At 33.1% G+C, this 23,099-nt stretch overlaps 2 protein-coding genes across 2 annotated transcripts; both read left to right on the top strand.

The window, feature by feature from the left end:
* The first annotated feature begins 4,127 nt into the window (after positions 1-4,127).
* Positions 4,128-10,290, top strand: LOC148285736 (uncharacterized). The gene is made up of 2 exons (XM_088229899.1): positions 4,128-4,509; positions 8,628-10,290. Exons 1-2 carry the CDS (start codon positions 4,260-4,262, stop codon positions 9,674-9,676), a joined length of 1,299 nt encoding a protein of 432 aa, XP_088086025.1. The 5' UTR covers positions 4,128-4,259; the 3' UTR covers positions 9,677-10,290.
* A 4,499-nt stretch (positions 10,291-14,789) lies between these two features.
* On the top strand, positions 14,790-22,422 carry LOC148285735 (uncharacterized). Its single transcript, XM_088229795.1, has 3 exons — positions 14,790-15,028; positions 18,501-18,805; positions 20,097-22,422. The coding sequence occupies exons 2-3, from the start codon at positions 18,556-18,558 to the stop codon at positions 21,200-21,202; spliced, it is 1,356 nt and encodes a 451-aa protein (XP_088085921.1). The 5' UTR covers positions 14,790-15,028; positions 18,501-18,555; the 3' UTR covers positions 21,203-22,422.
* Positions 22,423-23,099: the final 677 nt, after the last annotated feature.

Genomic DNA, 23,099 nt, shown 5'->3' with positions numbered 1-23,099 from the left:
GTCGAAGTGGGGGGCAGGAATAGTTTCTAAAGTCCTTAAAGTATAGCTTAATTAGAATGACAGTTGTCAGCAAAAGTGACGACATAACTTTGTAGTAACGCTTAAGGAGTGATTATATTACCACGCGAAATTCATTCGTATCTGGCGTGTTAATTTTTTTAATACTATGCTTGACATATAAATCAACATAAATGTATAAATCAGCTTTAAAACAAAAAACTAAAATAAACCTTTTTATTAACGACGTTCTTACAAGGTTACATCATTTTGCAAAAATTGGTCAATGTAAATTGATCGAATAAAAAAGTAATTCATGTGATGTTGTTTATGAAAAAAAGTATAAATGTCTTCTTTTTTGGTGAATAATTGTCTTAACACACTATAATAGGCTTGTTTTTGCGTTTTGTATATCAATTTTTGGAAACAGAGTTTCATGTTTGCATGAAAAAACTGATAAAATCGATCTGATCAGTGATCAGTAATTTCCCATCACTAGTGATATTAGTTTGACAGTTGTCATTTTAATCAAGCTATATTTTAAGTGCTATAATTTGTAATCATTTCGGCGAATTGATCGTGCCCAATCAATTTAATCCCAGTCAGTGACAGTTTTCAGACAGGCTGGATATTCTCCCGAGGGAGTTATTTAGATTCAAATTAGTTGCAACAGAGAAGAAAAACATTTTTGAGAAGGGAATATTGAAGTCTAGGCATTCACAGGGCTTATGACCTGTCAACGGCTGGTTTGAATGGCCACTTAACACACGTGTAACATTTACCATTCAGCCCATGTTTAAGCATCCACATTCCCTCAACTATTCCAAAAGTTTAGATCTGAATAACTCCCCTTATGGAAATCCAACCTATTTGTAAACATTTGGACATACTCAAATCATTGTTTACAGTTATATTTAATTATAATAAAATATATTTCAAATTAAAAAAACTTAAGCAATATTTTGACTATGCTAATAATTTTATAAATCTACTGTTTCGTAGTCGAAGTCTGAATCAGAGACTTGAATCATCAATGAACTAGGTCATAGAATGAGGTTTCTATTTATGAAAATAAAACGTCGTGTTGAATGTTAAAATGTCGCTCAATCTAGCCACAGTCACTAGATTCGCAACATTGTCGCTGTGACAGCTGCTGTCAAAAATATTTTTTCTTCTTCTTTCACCAATGTTTTATGGCCAGAAGCTAAATAACAACAACAAACCGAAATATTTCACATATGAAATACTTTATATAAGAATGTCCCTTTATCAATATTTAAACTACCATTCAGCTCATTATGCGTTGTAATGGTCTCCTATAACAATTAAACTCACACCCTCCCTCCATCCCGACTAATCAGTGTATGTGAAGGTTGTTTAGTAAAATAATATGGTTTCAAATCAGCATCTTGGCCACAAGGTTGAAGGTGTATAGTGGATTTTGCACGTCGGTTTAATTAGTGTTCCAACGAAGAGACGGATACGTCTCAAAACTGGTAGACATAGAAAAACTGGTAAGTGGATGCACACAAATATTTTATCACATTTAGTTTTACATATCGTTGCGTTGGGGAAACAACGGGACTGAATTCCGAGAGCCGCCCGAGGCTCTATCCGTGGCAAATCTCCGCCAAGGACATCGTCCAGCTTGTGCTCATCCGAGCACAGCATCCAGACCTCCATCCGTCAACTCTCCGAATAGGTGAAACCACCCGTAACATTGTGTTAGAATTAAGATATAAGTGAGAGTGAAAATCGCTAACTGCATTAGTTAAGGATATAGCTCTCTGATTAATTATTTTTTTTCATGTTGTAATTTACTCAAAGACATTTCCTAGACATGTTCTAGTATAAACATAGGTACCTACATAAAACATTCAAGCTTTTTCAACTATCTTCCAATTTGCACGTTTCCAGAATGGATGAAAGTTTTTTTTATTACCTATCTTTTAAGCTTTAAATTCATTTAGACTTCATTAGAATTACATTATCATGACGTGGAATTAAAACAGAAAAAAACACATGCAAAGTAACTTCTATACCACATATCCGATATGGCACCAGGAAGACGCGATCTTCTTTAAATCTCAAGTTTACGTTCGGTGGATGTTCCCGCTTCCTCTAAGTTAATGGAGAGACGGAGAGCTTCCGTCTATTCATACGCGCGAACGTGGAACTTGATTTTAACAGCCTCCGAAGTAATCTAATCTCATCTTAATTTTTCTCAACCTCGTGCTCTCTCAATAACCAAACTACCCCATAAACATACATCTTTTTGATTTTCAATTTATTCCCCCCGTGATAGAATGTGTGTAAAGTACCCACTTAAACCAGCCCATGACTGGTCACATCTTTAGACTACGAAATACTTTTAGGCTAGCAACATTATCCGCAGGATGAACGCCATTCCAGATCCGTGTCGCGGGTCGCGGGCTGACAGGGGCGTGTGACAAAGAAGTAAGCGCTGTATAAAAGTAGCTTAAATTTCCCGTTTAGTTTATATTCGCTATGACGCGCGATGGAATGATCTCACCATTGTCTTGTCCATGTGTGAACTCTACTCTGCATTTGGAATTATTCTGGTTTTGACATTTGAAGTTGCGTTTGAAGTCCCGTTGGTTTTCCTTCGACTTAAGGAAATTGAGTTTACGTGATTTTCTGGGAAAGTTTATTTATATTTTTTATTAAAGTTGTGAAGAATAACGAAAAGTACAGCAAATGTGCGAAGACGTAGAGACAGGGAAAAGTATTCCTATAGGTACATTTCTAATAGACTTTCCGATCTTTCTACGTGTATGGTCTCAGGGCCAAATTGAAATTTATTTATTTTTTATAAATACGCCCAATGGGCATTTTTAAGGACATATTTATACATAGACAATTATTATTAAAAAAGTAGAAAGACTCATGGTATATGGTAGACTTTGTGGGAGTGGAAGCGGGGAGAGAGGTATTTATAATTGAATTTGATTCATTCAATTTTGAAAGAAGACAACTTGTTATCAAAGAAATCAAGACTGGTATGTTTGTTGGCAGACCTAAGAATTCTGGGCATAGGAGAATGAAAACCATAGTAGTTCTATGATATCGGTATGAAAGAGTAGTTTTGTCTGAGGTTTCTAGTTGAAATATTTAATTTTATTGAGCTCAGTAGTTCAGGTGAATCAAAGAGTGAGTTGAGAATTTTAAATAGGACTAGAAGGTGGAATTATTTCGACGGTCTTAAATCAATAATCTGATTTATATTTCCTTATATTGATACTACATTAAACGCATTTATATAACAACGCCACCACGAATTTGTTATTTTATGTTATAGCCCCGCCACACAATGCTCCTTGCGCTGCTCCTCACTTTGCTCCTCGCGCTGCCGCCCTCTCGCCCGATGTTGCCCTCTCCGCCCACACACTGCTCTACTCGCGCAATTAATCTCGACGCTCCGCACTTGTCATGTGTCTTTCATTCAATGGACGATGAAACTGTCACAGCGTGCGCGCTATGCATTTTAGTATAGCTAATTATATCAATGTCAACAAAGAAATATACATCATTCAAAAATGACGCGTGCGTATTGAGTGAGCGCTCGATGCGTACTGCGACCGCGCGATTGTGAAGCCAGCTACTCGCGCTCTATATTGCCGGCCTTTGACTCGCGCTCAAAAACCGACAAAATAGGGAGTGGTGGGCACGACGAGGAGCATGATGTGCAGCATGACGAGTAATGTTGCCACACTACGTCTCTGCCTCCTTTCCTCGCTACTTCCCATGCCACTCGTCGAGTGTGTGGAAGGCCCATAAAAACAATGGTTTAATGATAATTACAGTCAATACAAAATACAAGAGATTTTATTTTGGTCGACATCTGCGATAGATTTATAATTTAAAATTCTATTAAATTCAAAGACAATAAAAATGCAATGTATTGGAGGTTGGAGTGCTCACGGGCTAAACTTGACCAGGGAAAAGAATTCCCATACATTTCCAAAAGACTGCTATCTTTCTACGTGATCTCTGGCTAAATCAGGTGGTTTAGTGATAAATAGTATTACATTTAATACAAAATGAAAGAGGTTTTGTTTTGGTATCATATCTGTGACAGGTTTATAACAGGAACTCATTTGAATATAAAATATTGACCTGCTATTAGACGGTTTAAGTTATCACTTAAACATTTAACACCGTAACATTGTATAATTATTTTTTGCAGGAGTTTTACCTTTAGGTTAAAGATTAAATTTGTATCCATCCTCGGATACACGAATATGGAATTGCTTCCAGTAACTGTTAAGGCAGAACTCGGGACTGGCGATGTACAAGGAGATATTCTCCATACTGAGGAAGGGCAACTCTGTCCCTACAATAGTGAGGGGCCAGATGTCGCTACGGTGAAGCTTGAACCGGGGACCAGTACTAAACAAGAATATAAAATAGAGAGTGATATAATGAGCTTTACTGAAATCGACCTTGATTATCCTGATATAAAACAGGAATGCTTAAAATCTTCTACGGAAGGTAATTATCAATACTTTCCACATAAACATTTAGGCATTCCTTGTAATAATCGGTTGTTTCATTTTCGTATCAAATGAATAAGTGGTCATGCATACAACGGGGAATAAGCTGCCTATAACTCTTTGCAATCATTTGTTGCCTACGTACCAGTCCAAATTATAAAGGTTTCTGGGGTGATATATTTGATAAGTGACGAGACTTAGCTTCACATAATGGCCACACTGATGATTAAAACCTCAAAAAATATGAACGCGTGAAATCAAACGTGACAATTTTCACAATGCTTTGAGTGTGTCCAAATGTTTGCAGACAGGCTGGATTTCCTGCCGAGGTGTTATATAGATTAAATTTGTTGCAACAGAGAGAGAAAACAATTTTGAGAAGGGAATATGGAAGTGGTGAATGTTACACAGTGGGTAAAGTGGTCACTTAAACCAGCTAATTACATTTCATAACCCCTAAATATCTACTTCTATTATATCTTCTTAAACAAGTTTTTATAAACTCAACTTTTTAACCTTTGTAGAACTGCTACCTGTTTTGTTATAAACTTTCCTATGTACGATGTATTATGCAAGTGGCGCAAAAATTATCACCCAAAATTTTTTTCCTGTAATTTTTTTTATGAGCGATAAATTTTGATTCTGCTTTTGGATTATGTTTATTTGATATCTTAATTTTTTTTCCCATTAAGTCGAGAAGATGATATCGGCCAAGGGGCCGCCGCCAGAATTGATGACCACACGGGCCCGATTTATGACATTTTCCTTTACTCTTTCCGAACTTCCAGCGCTAGGTTCTCGCATTCTTGACGGATATTCTCTCGAGGGCTTCAAGAGTCTGAGACTTGTTAACGTAGACTCTTGACTTCAATAAACCCCACAAAAAAGTACAGTTCAATCGGGTGATTTTGCCGGCCAGTGCAAATCACTAAAACGAGAGATTAAGCGACCCGGAAATACAGCCCTCAGAATATTGGTTGTGGCTCGTGCAGTATGCGCCGTCGATCCATCCTGTTAGAACCACGTGTTCTCCAATCCCAAAATTATCTGTAAACCGCCGATTGATGCCCAATTACGAAGCACGTTGTCTGGTCGATACTCCGGGATCCTTTGCGAAATCTTCAGCCACAGCCGGGATATTCTCAGCAGAACGACTGCTCCGGGGCCGGCCAGACCTGTCAGCATCTTATGTTGTCCCTACACTTCTAGGCGAGTAGCTAAACTTATCCAGTTGGTGTCGGACGACCGGAATTCTGCGCCTAAATTCACGCTGCGCCAACACCACCGACGAATTATTCCGCAAAAAAATTCCAACAATTTTTCCGCGTTCTTAGAGGAGTATATTTCCGCGTTCTTAGAGGAGTATAGCGATTCATCTCTTATTGACGTGAATTTATGTATCTGTTTACTTCAATAATGTCGAAGCAGAACTAACATTTTCCGCCATTTGCAAAAGTTATGGCATCTTTTGATAGAGTGATGGATGAATTTTGCACCACCTTATATAAGTATTTTTTTTATAATAGCCTATGGGCGTTAAATGTATAAAAAATAAAAATAAATGTCTAGACTTCCATATTCCGATCTCAAAAACGTTTTCTCTCTCTGTTGCAACGAATTTAGATGATAATTTTCATTTAGAACATTATTGCGACCTCAAGGGCGTTCCTCACATATATTTTATAAAAGGTTTTTTGGAAAACAAGTACTGTATGTTGGTAGATGGTGTAATAAGGTATATGAGAAAAATAATTATAAAAATTGAAGCACAGCAGGTTTCTGATAAAATAATATTAAAGTCGAAAATTTTTAACCACGTTTTAAAAATGAAAAAAAGGTGAATTGACGAATTTCTTCATTTAATAAATAAAAAAACACGTGACGTGTTGCTGATATTTATTTAATTTATATCTAATTTAATTAATATTTAATCAAAAAAGAAAAAAAAAAATTTTTTAAACATTGCAACTCGCTGTTTGCATTATTTTTATAAAACTTGCTAATAACAATAAAAATAAAAATATTACTGAGTATTAACGCAAGCACATTTTTGATTAATTAAAATTATTCAACCATGAGGTGCTGCCTAGAAACTCTAGAAATAATCATTTAACACGACAATCCGGTGTTTTGTTTTTATTTTATTTTATTTATTTTTATTTTATTAGGGAAATCAACAGTTCTACATACATATTTTTAGTAAACAAACAGATATAGTGTATAAACTCAGAACCAATAACAGATTTCCACATAGTATACAAAGTTAGTAAAGAATATATATATTACATATCAAATAAATACAAACAATTTATACATATAAAAATGTTATTTTCAAGTACTCAATAATCAAAGATTTTTTAAATATTAATTTTAAGAACATTAAGTTACTGTAAATTGGGCGGGATAAGGACAAAAAAGGACAAAAATGCTTGAAGAGAGGATAAGGAGGGGGGGGGGAGATGTATATATTTATTATTATAATGTAGTCATCAAATATTGCTGAGTAAATACCTTTAAAAATTATATTACAATTGTACGTCTGTCCTGTAAACCATCCTATAATGTGCATAACCTTTTTGTGCATAACTACATACAGTATTCAGTGTTTTTTAACAGCGCGTACATGAATGTTACCGGCAACACAATGAAAATGACAAAATATTTTTTACTCTCAGATTAGACTACTGGTAATAGAATAATCCTTTTTGTGCTCGGGTCATTTTTATTTGTATGTAGTAATTCTTATATTATCTTCATCGAATTCGTGATAAAATATGATCTTGCCGTCACTCATCTGGATGGAAAAACGCGGTAACAGGGTCTCCTGGAGACAACTGGTGATGTCCACATGCTCCACTTAGAAGCGGATGTGGAAAATAAGAAGAAGAGACAGACATTACCGACTAAATCAAGATCCTTGCAATATGATGGAGTGCTGTGATCTGTCATTCAAGTCAAAATAAAGGCAAAAATAGATTTTTGTTTTTCACTCGCACTTTCAAATAGTATTATGTAGGAAGGTGTGACAAGCATGGAGAAAAAACGTAATAAAAAATCGACGTTAATTTAAAATCAAATGTCTACTCATTGGTTTAGTATTAAAAAATCACTTATCTGTCAATCAGCCAATAAAAGGCCGGCATTTGGGTTACGTGGCTAATAATCTGTCATTGCTGATTGTGACATAAAAATACCAAATCAGCTTAGTTTCATTACGTAAAAAAAATTGTTTTGCGCAAAAGAAAAAAACTAGCCACCGACTACCAAAAAAGTTATGCCAGCTTATATTCATCTACATGATAAATCGACAGATGACCGTCTTTGTTATTACACTACACATTTATAGTTGGAGTTTTATTATTCAACGGAAGAAGTTGAAGAATGGATTTAGTTAGTGAATTAACGTAATATAACTTGTGCTGTGAGATGTAACTTTATTAATGTTTTTTGGTATATTGCTAAAACACAAACATATCTAGATGCTTTTTTCTTACGTTTAAGCTTAGAAAACATACGATGACTGTTGGAAAAGGTGGCAATTATCTTGTGTTTGGCTTATTCGAGAATTTTTTAAAAATGTATTTTTTTAAATGAGTTACCATGTTTTGTTTGTCCAGCGCGGTAAATGTTACATCCTCTATCGTGACCTTGGTCAGTACCTACTAGATCGGTGTTGCCGGGTGGTGACTTCAGAGACACCTTTGCAAACACATCCAAACTAGATTGACCTTAAAATGGTTTAATTTTTGGGTTTATTCTGAAAGTTTATATTTTTTGCCGCTAGGTGACCAAATCGAGAAATTTCATGCAGTCGAAATATGTGAGGAACGCCCTTAAGCATTACCCAAAACACTGAATTAGGTTGAATTAACCAAACCGTATTAGTTTTATTTCCGTTTTTGTAGTAGTTTTATACACAATTTGACGTTAAATCATCAGTGTGGCCATTATATGAAGCAAAGTGTCATCACTTAAAAAAAACATTCGTAAAACTAATCATTCTCTAGGGAATATAGAAGGTTCATAATTGCACCCCTGTTTTAAGTAATTTCATCTTCAGTAGCGAAAACTGCGTGAATAATCAAGTCAGTTGAAATATATTGTTTTTATTTTTAGGTCCTAGGAGAAAAGAAAGTCAACCTAAATATCCCGGAGATAGAGACACATGTTCTTCGCATGTTCCGTATAACTTACCCAATACTGTAGAGAAAATACACTTACCATCACAATTTGTAAATATGGGTAAATTGAAAACCCAAATGCTCACTCTAACTGGTGAAAAACGGTTTTCATGTTCAGAGTGTAAATATTCATCTATTCGTAAATGTGATTTAAATAAGCACATTCTGACTCATACTGGTAAAAAAATCTTTTCATGTTCAGAGTGTAAATTTTCGTGTTATCGTAAAATTTCTTTGAAACAACACATTTTAACTCATGCTGGTGAGAAACCCTTTTCGTGTTCAGAGTGTAAATATTCATGTATTCGTAAAAATAGATTAAAACAACACATTCTTACTCATACTGGTGTGAAACAGTTTTCATGTTCAGAGTGTAAGTATTCCTGTTATCTTAAACGTCAATTGAAACTACACATTCTGACTCATACTGGTGAGAAACCCTTTTCATGTTCAGAGTGTAAATATTCATGTTATCGTAAATTTTATTTGAACCAACACATTCAAACTCATGCAAGTAAGAAACCCTTTTCATGTTCAGAGTGTAAATATTCGTGTAATCGTAAAAGTCAATTAAAACAACACTCTCTAACTCATACTGGCGAGAAACCCATTTCATGTTCAGAGTGTAAGTATTCATGTTATCGCAATAGTGACATGAAAAGACACCTTTTGATTCATACTGGTATAAAACCCTTTTCATGTTCAGTGTGTAAATATTCATGTATTCTTAAAAGTCAATTGAAACAACATATTATTACGCATACTGGTGAGAAACAGTTTTCATGTTCAGAGTGTAAATATTCATGTTTTTTAAAAAGTCAATTGAAAACACACATTCTAACTCATACTGGTGATAAACCCTTTTCATGTTCAGTGTGTAAATATTCATGTATTCAAAAAAGTCGATTGAAATATCACATTCTTACTCATACTGGTGAGAAACGGTTTTTACGTTTGGAGTCTAAATATTCACAATTTCTTTAAAGTTCATTGAAACTACACATTGTAACTCATACTCGTAAGAAACTCTTTTCATGTTCAGTGTGTAAATATTCATGTTTTCAGAAAAGTCGATTGAAACAACAAATTCTAACTTGTACTAGTGAGAAACCCTCTGTCATGTTCAACTTGTTAGCATTTATTTACTAAAATAGTAATTTAAAACGACACATTCTCATTTATACTTGTGAGAAATCCTTTTCATGTTTAGAGTGTAAATATGCGCGTTATCGTAAAAGTCAATTCGAACTACACATTCGAACTCAGACTGTTGAGAAACCCCTTTCTTGATGAGAGTGTAAAAATATATCTTTTCTATGCTCATGTTTATGAGAAATCCTCTTTATGTTCAAAGTGTACATTTTAAAGTTCTATAGTTTATTTATTCAGAATTAAAAATTGCAATGTAATTGAGTTTAATATCAATTAATAATGAACGTATTTTTACGTTTTTAATTACGTAAAATAAAATACATCATGTTCATGTGAAAATTATCTGAAAACGCATAATTTCACCGATCCTGATTAAAAAAAAGAAACCCATTTCATGTTCGGAATGTAATTTTTTTGTGTTTTAATCAAATTGGATTAAACTAGCATATTCTCTGTAATATTAGTGATAAAACCTTCTTATGTTTCGTCTGTTATTATTCACGTTAACAGATTCTTTAAAAAGCCCACATCCTCACTAATACCGCTTGTAAAGGGGGCATTTCGCTTTATTAAAACGACACATTCTAACTCATGCTAGTGAGAAACCATTTTCATGTTCAGTGTGTAAATATTCATGTATTAAAAAAAGGTCGATTGAAACAATACATTCTTCGTATCCAATATGTAACTAAAATTGTTTATGTAGGATAAGTACCTACGAGTACATAAAATAAATAATGTAACAAATGTAAACAATAAAAATGTAAAAAATAATTATAACAAATATGATATTCATAACATTGCAATTCAGCAAGAATTCAAATATTAAGATTTTTCTATTTAAGACCATTCAATATTTACTCTACTCTGCTGGCCGTTATTATTGTTTGGTTTTAAGTTTGCTCGATAACCTTCAAATTCTGTCCTTATTTTATATTATAAAGCTTTAATCAAATTTAGATAATAAAAAAATATATAAAAAAACGTTTTTCCATATTAACAAATTACAACAGGGATGGAGAATACCTTAAATAAGGGAATATGGAAGTCAAGGCATTACAGGGCTTATGACCTGTCATTGGCTGGTTTAAGTGGCCACTTTACACACTGTAACATTCACCATTTTGCTTATGTTTGAACATCCATATTTCTTCAATTGTTCCATTTGTTGATTTTAGTGAAGTTAAAGAGCTGAAACCTTTATTGTTGTGAAGAGATTCATGACTGAATTATTTCACATACTAGGCAACGCCTGAAAACAATTTTTCAATTTTTATACTTTTTCTTGGACCAGTTGGTTTCATTACAATATTTGAGTTTGTCCAAATGTTCGTAGACAAAAGGCTGGATTTCACCCCCTCGGGAGTCATTAAGATTCACAAATTACAACAGGGATATGGAGAATACCTTAAATAAGGGAATATGGAAGTCAAAGCATTTACAAGGCTTAAGACCTGTCATTGGCTGGTTTAAGTGGCCACTTTACACACTGTGTAACATTCACCATTCTGCCTATGTTTGAACATCCATATTTCTTCAATTGTTCCATTTGTTGATTTTAGTGAAGTTAAAGAGCTGAAACTTTTATTTTTGTGAAGAGATTCAACTGACTGAATTGTTTTTACAAACAAACTTTAGGAAATGGTGGAGTAGAAAACGGAAGTTGATGTGAAAGTGGTTGTGTCGAATGGATACTCGGTCGATGCTTAAGATCAGCGTCGTCTGATCCACGAAGCTCACCTGAGGCCGCCTTCCAGCCGCGAAGGTCCCTCCACATCTAGAAAATCCATCGTCGTCCAAGGAACGCCAGTTTCCAGAACCGCCAGCGCGTGTACTAACCACGGCTCACCCGTCCTCCAGCTGGCTGTCGTCATCAACAGGACTGAATCCCGAGAGCCGCCCAAGGCTCTATTCGTGGCAAATCCCCGCCCAGGACATTGCCCAGATTGTGCTCGTTCGAGCCCAGCATCCGGACCACCATCCGTCAACTCTCCGCATAGTGAAACCACAACATATCGTCACTCTAGTTCGTTTTTGTCCAACAGACCATTTTTAATAAAATTTACAGGAGTTCTGAGAAAACCTTTATTTATGAAATACAAATAAAAAAAATAGATTAAGGTGTTTTTTAAACTAATTTTGTCTTAAGCCCTATATAACTGTAATGCTTTTTTTCATCAATTGATTTATTTTACATGCCACTTAATTTATTTCAAAATAAATTAAGACTCGTTATTTCTGGCTGCGATACGATCCCACTTACTATTTAATGATGCTTACACTTACACACACCTGAACACTTACTCCCACACTAATACGCACATTTACACTTTCTCTCATACAAATACACATAAACACACCCTTTTGTTGCAGCACAATTCAATAATATGTATGATTCTTATTTAGAAACTTTGCTGGTCTGTCTTTAAACTGTATTTTTTTTGTTACTATTTCATTGTCTACTGTTTGTTTCTTTAAAATAACAAATTTAATTAAAACTGTTATAAAGGTTTTGCACACATAAGGTATTTTAGATTTTCAAAAATATTATCATTATTGTGTATAATTTAATTTATTTCTTCTTTGCCTTTCTTAATTCATTTGATTATATGTTTGTATATTCCTTATATTGCTTTTTAATAGTTTCTGAAGCATTTCTCATTGTTTGCATGGTATACAATTTGTTTCTATATTAGATCATTTTTATTATATCTGGAGTTAACCAGCCTCCATTATAATCCACCCTCAAACAATATTTTTTAACTTTCGTAGCTATGGACTTTGATTCCAAAATAATGTATATTAATTTTTAAAATTGATGTCGTCTAGTTTTAACCTTTTTAGTTGTTCGTTAACTATATTCCTGAAACAGTTATTATTTATCACAATTGCCATTTCGAAAAATGTGTGTACCTATCTGATATTAAAAATTGTCATTTAGGAAATTAATAGTAAGATTATTAGTATGTGTACTTAAATAAAACATTTATTTAAAATAACAAGATTTATTATTTTTTCTTAGGTTATCAACCAGATTTTGACAACCCTAAGGCCTGTAAATTGTTTGTATGAAAACAAATAGAGTTCAGCGGGTAAATCTGCTTAATTGTTTTTAGACGAATATTTTATTAGTTAGTCATTGAAAATGTGCTCAAACGACAATTTTGCCCTTGAATTAATAATTCAATAAAGTAGTTCTTAGACAAGAACGCCATATGAGCCACAGTTCAACAAATAATGGTTGCGGGCAAACATGAAGGAATATGGAGGTAATTTTGCCCGCCATCAAAATTTTAAATTACTTGAAATCGCATTTAAATTTGACTGATTTTTACAATTGTAACCCAATTCAATGATTACCAAGGTCATTCTTTGTAATTAAAAAGTAAAGCAATTTTTTTTTAAGAAAATCAACATAATTGCAAAAAAGCGAGCAAAATTAGACGGTTCGCGGGACGCATATTTATTATAATGATTAATTATATGTTTCGACTGAATATTTAGATAATACACACAATAAAGTAAGTAGGTACAGTAGTAAAAAAATTAATAACCTAGGGTGGTATTCTGAACGCTTTTGCGAGCGTAGAGAACGCAGTTTTAGCGCGTATGTAGGTAAATGCGCGCTATAAAACGGTTCTCTGCGCTACCAAAACGTTTTCTTGTATACCCACGAACAGGCCATGCCTTTGTGGGATTTTTTGTTTTCTATTCTTACTGTTAATATGTATTTCATTGCTATGTTATTATTCTTTATTTTTTTATACTCTATTTTAGCTTTTATGTATATTGTAAAATAAAACACAAAAAATTATAATAATAAATAATTAAAACAATTAAATAATACAACACATTTATCATTTTATATTTGTAAGTTTCTTTTTTACTTTTTTGCAGTTTTAAAAAATAATAAATTTACTAATTAGTTTAGTTTTAATTATTTAGTTGAATTATATAGTTATACTTCATATTATATATTACCTACATAATGAATTGTTCACTGCTGTCATTATTTCTGTAAAACTTTTTATTGTAAAAGGTTCTTTGAACCGTTGATATATAAATAAATAAATTTTTCAATCCCATTGAAAAATTTCAACATTAAATAACTCACGGAAAATGGCGCTAAATACGTACACCTTTATTTTAAAAAAATCATGCTTTTAAATATTACAATATTTTTAATGGGGTTTCGTACTTGAAGTCATTTTCTTGTAATTTTTTTGTTGACGTTTGAATCTATTCCGGTTTTGACGTTTGGAGCTGTCTTTGAAGTACCATAGTTTTTTTATTTATTCATATAGCTTGATTAGAATGACAGCAGTCAAACTAATTTCATTAGTGATGGGAAATTACTGATCACTGATCAAATCGATTTTGTCAGTTACCTATTTCATGCAATCATGAAACTCTAATTCCAGAAATTGATATACGAAACGCAAAAAACAAGCCTATTATGGTGTGTTTAACACAATTATTCACCAAAAAATAAGACATTTATACTTTTTTCATGAACAACATAAAATTAATATTTTTTTTATTCGATCAACTTACATTGATTAATTGGTCCCATCTCTAATGTTTTTGCAAAATGATGTAACCTTGTAAAAACGTCGTTAATAATTAGGTTTATTTAGTTTTTTTTTGTTTTAAAGCTGATTTAAAATATTGTTGTTGATTTATGTGTCAAGCATTGTTTTAAAAAAAAATTAACACGCCAGATACGTTTGATTTTTTGTGTTTCAATATAAATAACTCCTTTGACGTTACTACAAAGTTATGTCATCACTTTTTCTGACAAATGTCATTCTAATGAGTTTATTGGGTAGGTTCTTCTTACATTTTAAAAGAGTACCTATAGCAAGTGTGCAAAGAGATACGAGATAGAAGTAGGGAAAACAACTTCCCATGTTGGAGTTTTCGATCTTTATACGCGTATAATCTATGGTCCTGACAGAGGCATGTGACAAAGGGGCAAGGGCCGTATGAAAGTAGCTTGAAATTTCCTGTTAACTTTGTATTCGCTATGACGCGCGATGGAATGATCTCCGCCATTGTCTTGTCCTTGTGTGAACTCACAACTCTACATTTGGAATTACTCTGGTTTTGACATTTGGAGTTGTCCTTGAAGTCCCGTTTGTTTTCTTTTCGATTTAAGGCAGTTGAGTTTACGTGATTTTCTGGGTAAGTTTATTTATATTATTTATTAAAGAACGAAAAGTACAGCAAATGTGCCATAAGAGATAGAGACAGGGAAAGGGGTGTATGTTAAGCCCGTGAGCACTCATAGCGATGATTCATTCGAATGAAAGTAGTCGAATGCATTCAATTACTAAATTCATTAGAATGAGTCCGAATGCAGTAATTCATTCGAATTAATTAGTAATTGGACTAAATGAATGAATTAGGGACTGTGCCATAGGAATGAATTAGTAATTTCCAAACTAATGAATTCACTCGAATGCAAAGAGACCAATAGGCGTGCGTAATATTCAACCACTGCAAATGGATCAATGGGCGAGCTTTACAATTGTTTATTTGTTTGCTGCTAGCTTATTTGTGTACTTAATAATAATAAAATTGATATCAAATCCATTTGATCTGAAATGTCAACACAGTAACAGCTGATTGTAGCTTTATATGCGTGACCTACACAACAAAAATGAAATCAAAATATTTTAATTTTCATTCTTTGTTTGACAGATAAATATAAGTTATGTCAAATAATATAACCACAGACCATAAGTGTACACATGTAAAATATGTCTAAATACCATAAAGTAAGGATCATGGTTTACATAATATTGACATAGTAAAAAAAAAACTTATATACCCACCTATGTTGGTTTATAAGTTGTTGATTATTTAATCTGTAATACGGGGTGGTATTTTTTAATTTTATAACTATATTTTCATTTTCCCTTTTGTGTTTGAAAATCAGTATTTGTTTTTATAAAATTCTTTTTTTTGTATTTATTTATTTATTTGACGGACTTATGCAGTCCATTCTAACAATGGTAAATACAATTTCTTTTAATAAATGCAGGCACTAATAAAATAAAATACAACTAAATTAAATTAAAGCTAGGACAAAAAAAAATACTACCTCAAGACAAGATCCTAGTGAATTTTGAAATCTATGACTTACACCAAAAAAGTCCAGATCTTGTCCCGAGTTTACAATACGACACAATCGGGACATTGGTGCATGCAAGCCATAGTTTGTGCTGTGTTGATTGAGGAACAACACATTATTATTTCGCAACTGGCGGATCGGAACATTGAATGCCACTTGTTCCAGTAACGATGGTACATCAATTAAGTCATTAAGTAAATTAAACATAAATATTACTTTTTATTACGGTTACTTACCGTAAACACACGACTTTTTTCGCATTCGCGTCCCGGCTTGCTAGAAATAAAATTCGTGTTAGAACGTGACTTCTGTTTTTCTAAAATATTATTAGTTTTGCTAAAATAAAATTTCTAAATTGAGCATACCAATATATCCCACAACTTGAGGCCATCGTTATAATGCTCATCAGTTGGCCATTTTGGAGTATTTCTAAAAAAGTAAATATTATTAATATTTAAAGCTGTAACTTTGTAATCAAACATATCAACAAATGTAAGTCAATATCTTTATATAACCCAAAAATACGGGTATGTCTCGAAACTGATCGACCTAGAAAAGTCCGTACGTGGTTATATTAAAATATTTTTTTTCATTGCTTAATAATTGTAAGGAATCGACAGCTATCCAAATCGAAAAACTAAATTATAATATTAAACAAAAAATTAGTACACAGCTAACTTACAGAACGTTAAAGAATATCGAAACATGGCACTTTGCTGCTTTCACTTTCATTTTCATTACTTTGTCCGGAATTACATGTTATCTTAGGTAGGTTTTTTGTGTGGCCCAGTTGACAGTCCAAGTTGTAAACTGTAAAAATGTCAACCCATGATGCAGTTTCATCCTCTCTTTCCTCTTTCCTAGACCATGTCTTTTAAAATATATATTTCTACGTAAACACCCAATTTTATATATATTTTTTAATACGTTTCAAAGATAACATCAAATCGTTGAAATAATTCAAAAACTAAACTAATAAAAAAAACTATTATGAAAACTATTTGATTGTATCATTCAAAAGGTTTGATTTAAGAACTACTGAAATATGTTAGGTTGCTGGAGCGCTGTATTTGAAAAAAAATATTGTGTATCCAAATAAAGCACAAATAATTATATTTTTACTAAATGTTATAAAATATTTGTATATAACCACTTACCGACTTTTCTATGTCTACCGATTTCGAGACGTGCCCGTCTTTTCTTCAGGACATCAATTAAACAAACATTCAAAACCCACCTTCACCATATAAAACCTATTAAGATTGTCCCCTCGCTCCCTCCCCTCTACTTTTTTCATTAATTATCAAACAAGAGAATATTTTCAAAATTTTATCAGTGCATGTTTGTCCTAATCAGTGCATGTGCTTATATAAATGCATGTCGTGTTGGTTTTATATTTTTATGCAACAACTATGGTGAAGGTAGGTTTTGCATGTTGGTTTGCATGTTGGTTTAATTGATGTCCTGACAAAGAGACGGGTACATCTCAAAACCGGTAGACATAGAAAAGTCGGTAAGTGGTTATATACAAATATTGAATAACATTTAGTCAAATGTTTGACCCCAAAGTTAATGCTTTAAATATTAATAATAATTTTATTTTTGTTGATGATGTCAGTAGACGATACTCAGGGAGTGACTTTGTGACGTTACGACATTTTTTAGAAGAAACTCATAGCGTAGCCGAAATACTGTTTTAAAAACGAGGATGTTTTTGTTGAGTGACGTTAGAGGTGCTACCCAGGGGCGACTTTGTAACGTGCGAAATTATTTAATAAGAAATTTATGGCTTAGCCGAGATACGACATTGTGTGGTGTTTCGAAATTCAACAGTGTGGGTAGCAGGTAGCCGCCTAGTTATAATATTATTTTTCTATATGTATACAATTCCTATTTTAATACGTTTATGTAATTATCGCTATTATTTATTTTTAATCGCTTTTTTAGATTATGTTTGTAACACTCAATAATATTTTTTTTTCAAATATTCAATGTTATTTTTGCATTTTTATTTATATTGTTAATGTATAGCATATTATTATTTATTCTAATTTACCGTACTGTTTTTATTAGATAAATAAAAATGCGTATTTCCTCGTATGTATTTTTTGCAATAGACAATCTATTAAAATAATATTCATCAAATTTCGGTTGTCTGTTGATTTCCCATCTTCTCTTTTTCGATGTTTAAAACTCTAGGAATTTCAAAGACAATAAAAATTGCACTGTATTGGAGCTGGAGTGCTCACGGGCTAAACTTGACCAGGGAAAAGAATTATCATACATTTCCAAAACACTTTGCTATCTTTCTTTGATCTCTGGGCCAAATCAGGCGGTTTAGTGATGAATAGTATTACATTTTATACAACATGAAAGAGGTTTTGTTTCGGTATCATATCTGTGACAGATTTATAACAGGAACTCATTTTAATTGAAAATATTGACCTGCCATTAGACCGTTTAAATTATCACTTAAACATTTCATTTGACACCGTAACATTGTATAACTATTTTTTGCAGGAGTTTTATCTTCAGGTTGAAGATTACATTTGTATCCCTCCTCGGATACACGAATATGGAATTCCTTCCAGTAACTGTTAAGGCGGAACCAGGAACTGGCGATGTACAAGGAGATATTCTCCATACTGGAGAAGGGCCGCTTTGTTCCTACAGAAACGAGGGGCCGGATTTCGCTACCGTGAAAGCTGAACCAGGGACCAGCTCTAAACAAAATTATAAAATAGATAGTGATATACAGAGCTTTACTGAAATCGACCTTGATTATCCTGATATAAAACCGGAATGCTCAAAATTTTCTACTCAAGGTGATTATTAATACTTTCCACATAAAAGATAAGGTATTTCTTGCAATAATCAGTTTATTTCATTTTCGTATCAAATGAATAAGAAGTCATGCATACAACGGGGAATAAGCTGCCTATAACGCTTTGCAATAATTTGTTGCCTACGGACCAATTCCAAATAATAAAGGTTTCTGGGGTGATATATTTTATAAGTGACGAGACTTGTTGTCCCATACACTTCTAGGCGAGCGGCTAAACGCCGTAGTGGTTATCCGGTTGGTGTCGGACGACCGGGAAATCTGCGCCTAAATTCACGCTGCGCCAACACCACCGACGTATTATTCCGCAGAAAAATCGAAACAATTTTTCCGCGTTCTTAGAGGAGTATAGCGATTCATGTCTTGTTGACGTGTATTTTGTATCTGTCACAAATGTCAAAGCAGAACCAACATTTGCCGATATTTGCAAAAGTTATGGCATCTTTCGATAGGGTGATGGATGACTTTTGCGCCACATTATATAAGTATTTTTTTATTGTAATATGGGCGTTTAATGTACAAAAAATAAAAATAAATGTCTAGACTTCCATATTCCGATCTCAAAAATGTTTTCTCCCTCTGCTGCAACAAAATTATATGATAATTTTCATTTAGACCATTAGCATTACCCAAAAAACTTAATTAAATTGAATTGGCCGAATCGTATTGCTTTTTTTAAATGAATTTATTTTTTTCGAAGCACTTCACTAACATGTATGTTTCCCAACCTGAAGGGCCACTGAATTTAGTTTGGTGTACCTGCGCTATGCGCATTACCACCAAATTTAAAATTTAATTAAAACCATAACAGGGGCCGCTGGTTGGTAGTTCCATCGACAGCCATGTCCCCGGGCCCGGGGGTAATTAAGTGATTCTCTGAAAGCAAAATTCCCGGCAGTTAATTCTTATCGATTAGTATCAATGTTTGTATTTTAATGGATACAATAATGGAAAATGAACGTGTGAAAACCCACATACAGCGATAACTTCATTCATAATATATATCAACATCACATCTCTCATAAACTCGCTGCATTTCATAGTTTTAAACATAGACTTTTACATGTACCTTTAAATAATGATCAGTGAAATCATCAGTATGGCCATTGTATGAACCAAAGTGTAGTTACTTAAAAAAAATCAAATTCGTCAAATTAATCTTTAGCGGATAAGGAAGGTTCATAATTGTACCCCTGGTTTTAGTATTAAAATCTTCAGTAGCGAAAACTGCGTGAATAATCAAGTCAGTTGAAATATATGGTTTTTATTTTTAGGTCCTAGGAGAAGCGGAAGTCAACCTAAATATCCCGGAGATAGAGACACATGTTCTTCGCATGTTTCGTATGACGTACCCATAACTGTAGATCAATCACACTCTTCTTCACAATGTATAAATAACGGTAAATTAAAAACCCAAATGCTCACTCTTACCAGTGAAAAACGGTTTTCATGTTCAGAGTGTAAATTTTCATGTATTCGTAAAAGTGATTTAAATAGACACATTCCAACTCATACTGGTGAGAAACTGTTTTCATGTTCAGAGTGTAAGTATTCATGTAATCTTAAACGTCAATTGAATCTACACATTCAGACTCATACTGGTGAGAAAACCTTTTCATGTTCAGAGTGTAATTATTCGTGTTATCGTAAAATTTCTTTGAACCAACACATTTTAACTCATGCTAGTGAGAAACCCTTTTCATGTTCAGAGTGTAAATATTCGTGTAATCGTAAAAGTCAATTAAAACTACACAACCTAACTCATACTGGTGAGAAACCCATTTCATGTTCAGAGTGTAAATATTCATGTTTTCGTAATAGTGATATGAAAAGACACGTTTTCACTCATACTGGTAAAAAACCCTTTTCATGTTCAGTGTGTAAATATTCATGTATTCTTAAAAGTCAATTGAAACAACACATTCTTACGCATACTGGTGAGAAACAGTTTTCATGTTCAGAGTGTAAATATTCCGGTTATTTCAAAAGTCAATTGAAACAACACATTCTAACTCATACTAGTGAGAAACCTTTTTCATGTTCAGTGTGTAAATATTCATGTATTAAAAAAAGTCGATTGAAAAAACACATTCTTACTCATACTGGTGAGAAACCGTTTTCATGTTTAGAATGTAAATATTCTTGTTTAAATATAAGTCAATTAAAACAACACATTCTAACTCATACGCATGAGAAACTCTTTTCATGTTCAGTGTGTAAGTATTCATGTATAAAAAAATATCGATTGAAAGAACACATGCTTACTCATACTGGTGAGAAACTTTTTTCATGTTTAGAGTGTAAATATTCATGTAATCGTAAAAGTCGATTGAAGCAACACGTTCTAACGCATACTGGTGAGAAACCCAACGTGCATTAATGAATCAACACAGTGTATTGGATATATAAAATTGGATTAATCTAGCATATTATCTGTAATATTAGTGAGAAACCCTTCTCATGTTTCGTCTGTTATTATACATGTTTACAGATTCTTTAAAAAGCCCACATTCGCACAAATACCGCTTGTAAAGGGGGCATTTCGTTTTAAATAAACCACACAATCTAACTCATACTAGTGAGAAACCGTTTTCTTGTTCAGTGTGTAAATATTCATGTATTAAAAAAAGTCGATTGAATCAACACATTCTGCGTATCCAATATGTAACTAAAATTGTTTATGTGTAAACAATAAAAAAAATTTAAGAAAATTTTAACAAACATGATATTTATTTCATTTGCAATCAATTTATCATCGCTGTTCATCAGGAATTTAAATATTAAGATTTTTCTATTGTTGATATTTTTGTTAACTCTTGTGTGGCTGTGATGTCACACTAGTCGACATAGGACACAAGACTTGATAAATCTCTTTTATTTTTTAAAATGATGAATTCGTATTTTTTGTAATCTTCAAATGGACATTTTCACACTCAACTTGGAAAGTAATATTTTTATAACTATCCTAAATGTTGATACGACAAATATTTATCCTTGCTACGCGAAGAATAAATGTCCGCTAATTCAGCGACACATCTATACAGATACCCCATACAAGAGAGAGCCAGAAGATATAAGTCATAACAAGGAAGACAGAGACGCTGTTCTGCGGCGGGTGTCGTCTAAAACAGATTTAGTCTTCAGTCGGTTGATGACAATGATGCGGGACGCACGCGCGTAACATAAGCGGAGTATTAGTGATTTTTAATTTATTTTGCTATAACAGGGTTAAATTATATGTTTATTCGCATAAATTATGGAAAAGAAATTATTAAACAGTACGTCTCCATGTTTTCCATTTTTTTTAATGTCTGAATTTTAGAATATTGCGTCTTTTACTAGTGGTAACACGACGTTACATCACCGCGCGCAAAGGGATTATTTACCACAGTCTTTTAAGAGTTAATATGTATTTTTACAAAATTAATAAAAGAACATTCAATATTTACTCCACTTTGCTGGCCGGACCACTCAATCGCTCTTAATTATGCCATTCGTTAGTTTGAGTCACGAAACTAACACCTCTAACTTGTGACTTTGCAATTTACGAGTTTATTTTAGCAATTTTTTTGGAAAATCTCTACACACAAATAACCTAAAGAACACTATAGAAAAAAACAACCATTTCCGAAACAACAGGTAATCCAAATTTCACTTATTTTTAAAGAAAAATGTTCCGTTTCGGTTTAAACTTATCCGTCAAAGCCCTATACAGGGTAGTTAAAAATATATTTCAATACATTGTTTTTCTGTCTGGCGATGTCGGTCACAACGAAATGCAGCCACTGGTGAAAATTATAAATAAAAATGGAATTCAACTGAATTCGCATCTTTATTATGATGATTAATTATATTAACATATTACAACAGACATGAAGAACATTTAAGAGAAGGTAATATAGAAGTCTAGGCATCTACAGGGCTTATGACCTGTCAATGGCTGGTTTAACTGGCCCCTTTACACACTGTGTAACATTCACCGTTCTGCCCATATCTGAACATCTATATTCCTTCAATTCTTTCATCTGTTGATGTTTGTGAAGTTAAAGAGCTGAAACCTTTATTTATGCAGGTGAGATTCATCTAATTGAATTATTTCACCTACATACTAGGCAACGCCTGAAAATGTTATTTTTTCAATTTCTGTACTTCTTCATGGACCAGGTAATTTATCAACAATATTTTGAGTTTGTCCAAATTTTTGTAGACAAGGACTGGATTCAACTCCCTGGGGAGCTGTTTATATTAACATATTACAACAGAGATGAAGAACATTT

This window comes from Micrasema longulum, unplaced genomic scaffold, assembly GCF_059751315.1.
Source record: "Micrasema longulum isolate JH-2025_06_02 unplaced genomic scaffold, ASM5975131v1 h1tg000008l, whole genome shotgun sequence".
In the NCBI taxonomy this organism is placed as follows: domain Eukaryota; kingdom Metazoa; phylum Arthropoda; class Insecta; order Trichoptera; family Brachycentridae; genus Micrasema; species Micrasema longulum.
The sequence above is the reverse complement of the archived record's forward strand: the minus strand, read 5'-3'. Positions and strand labels throughout refer to the sequence as shown.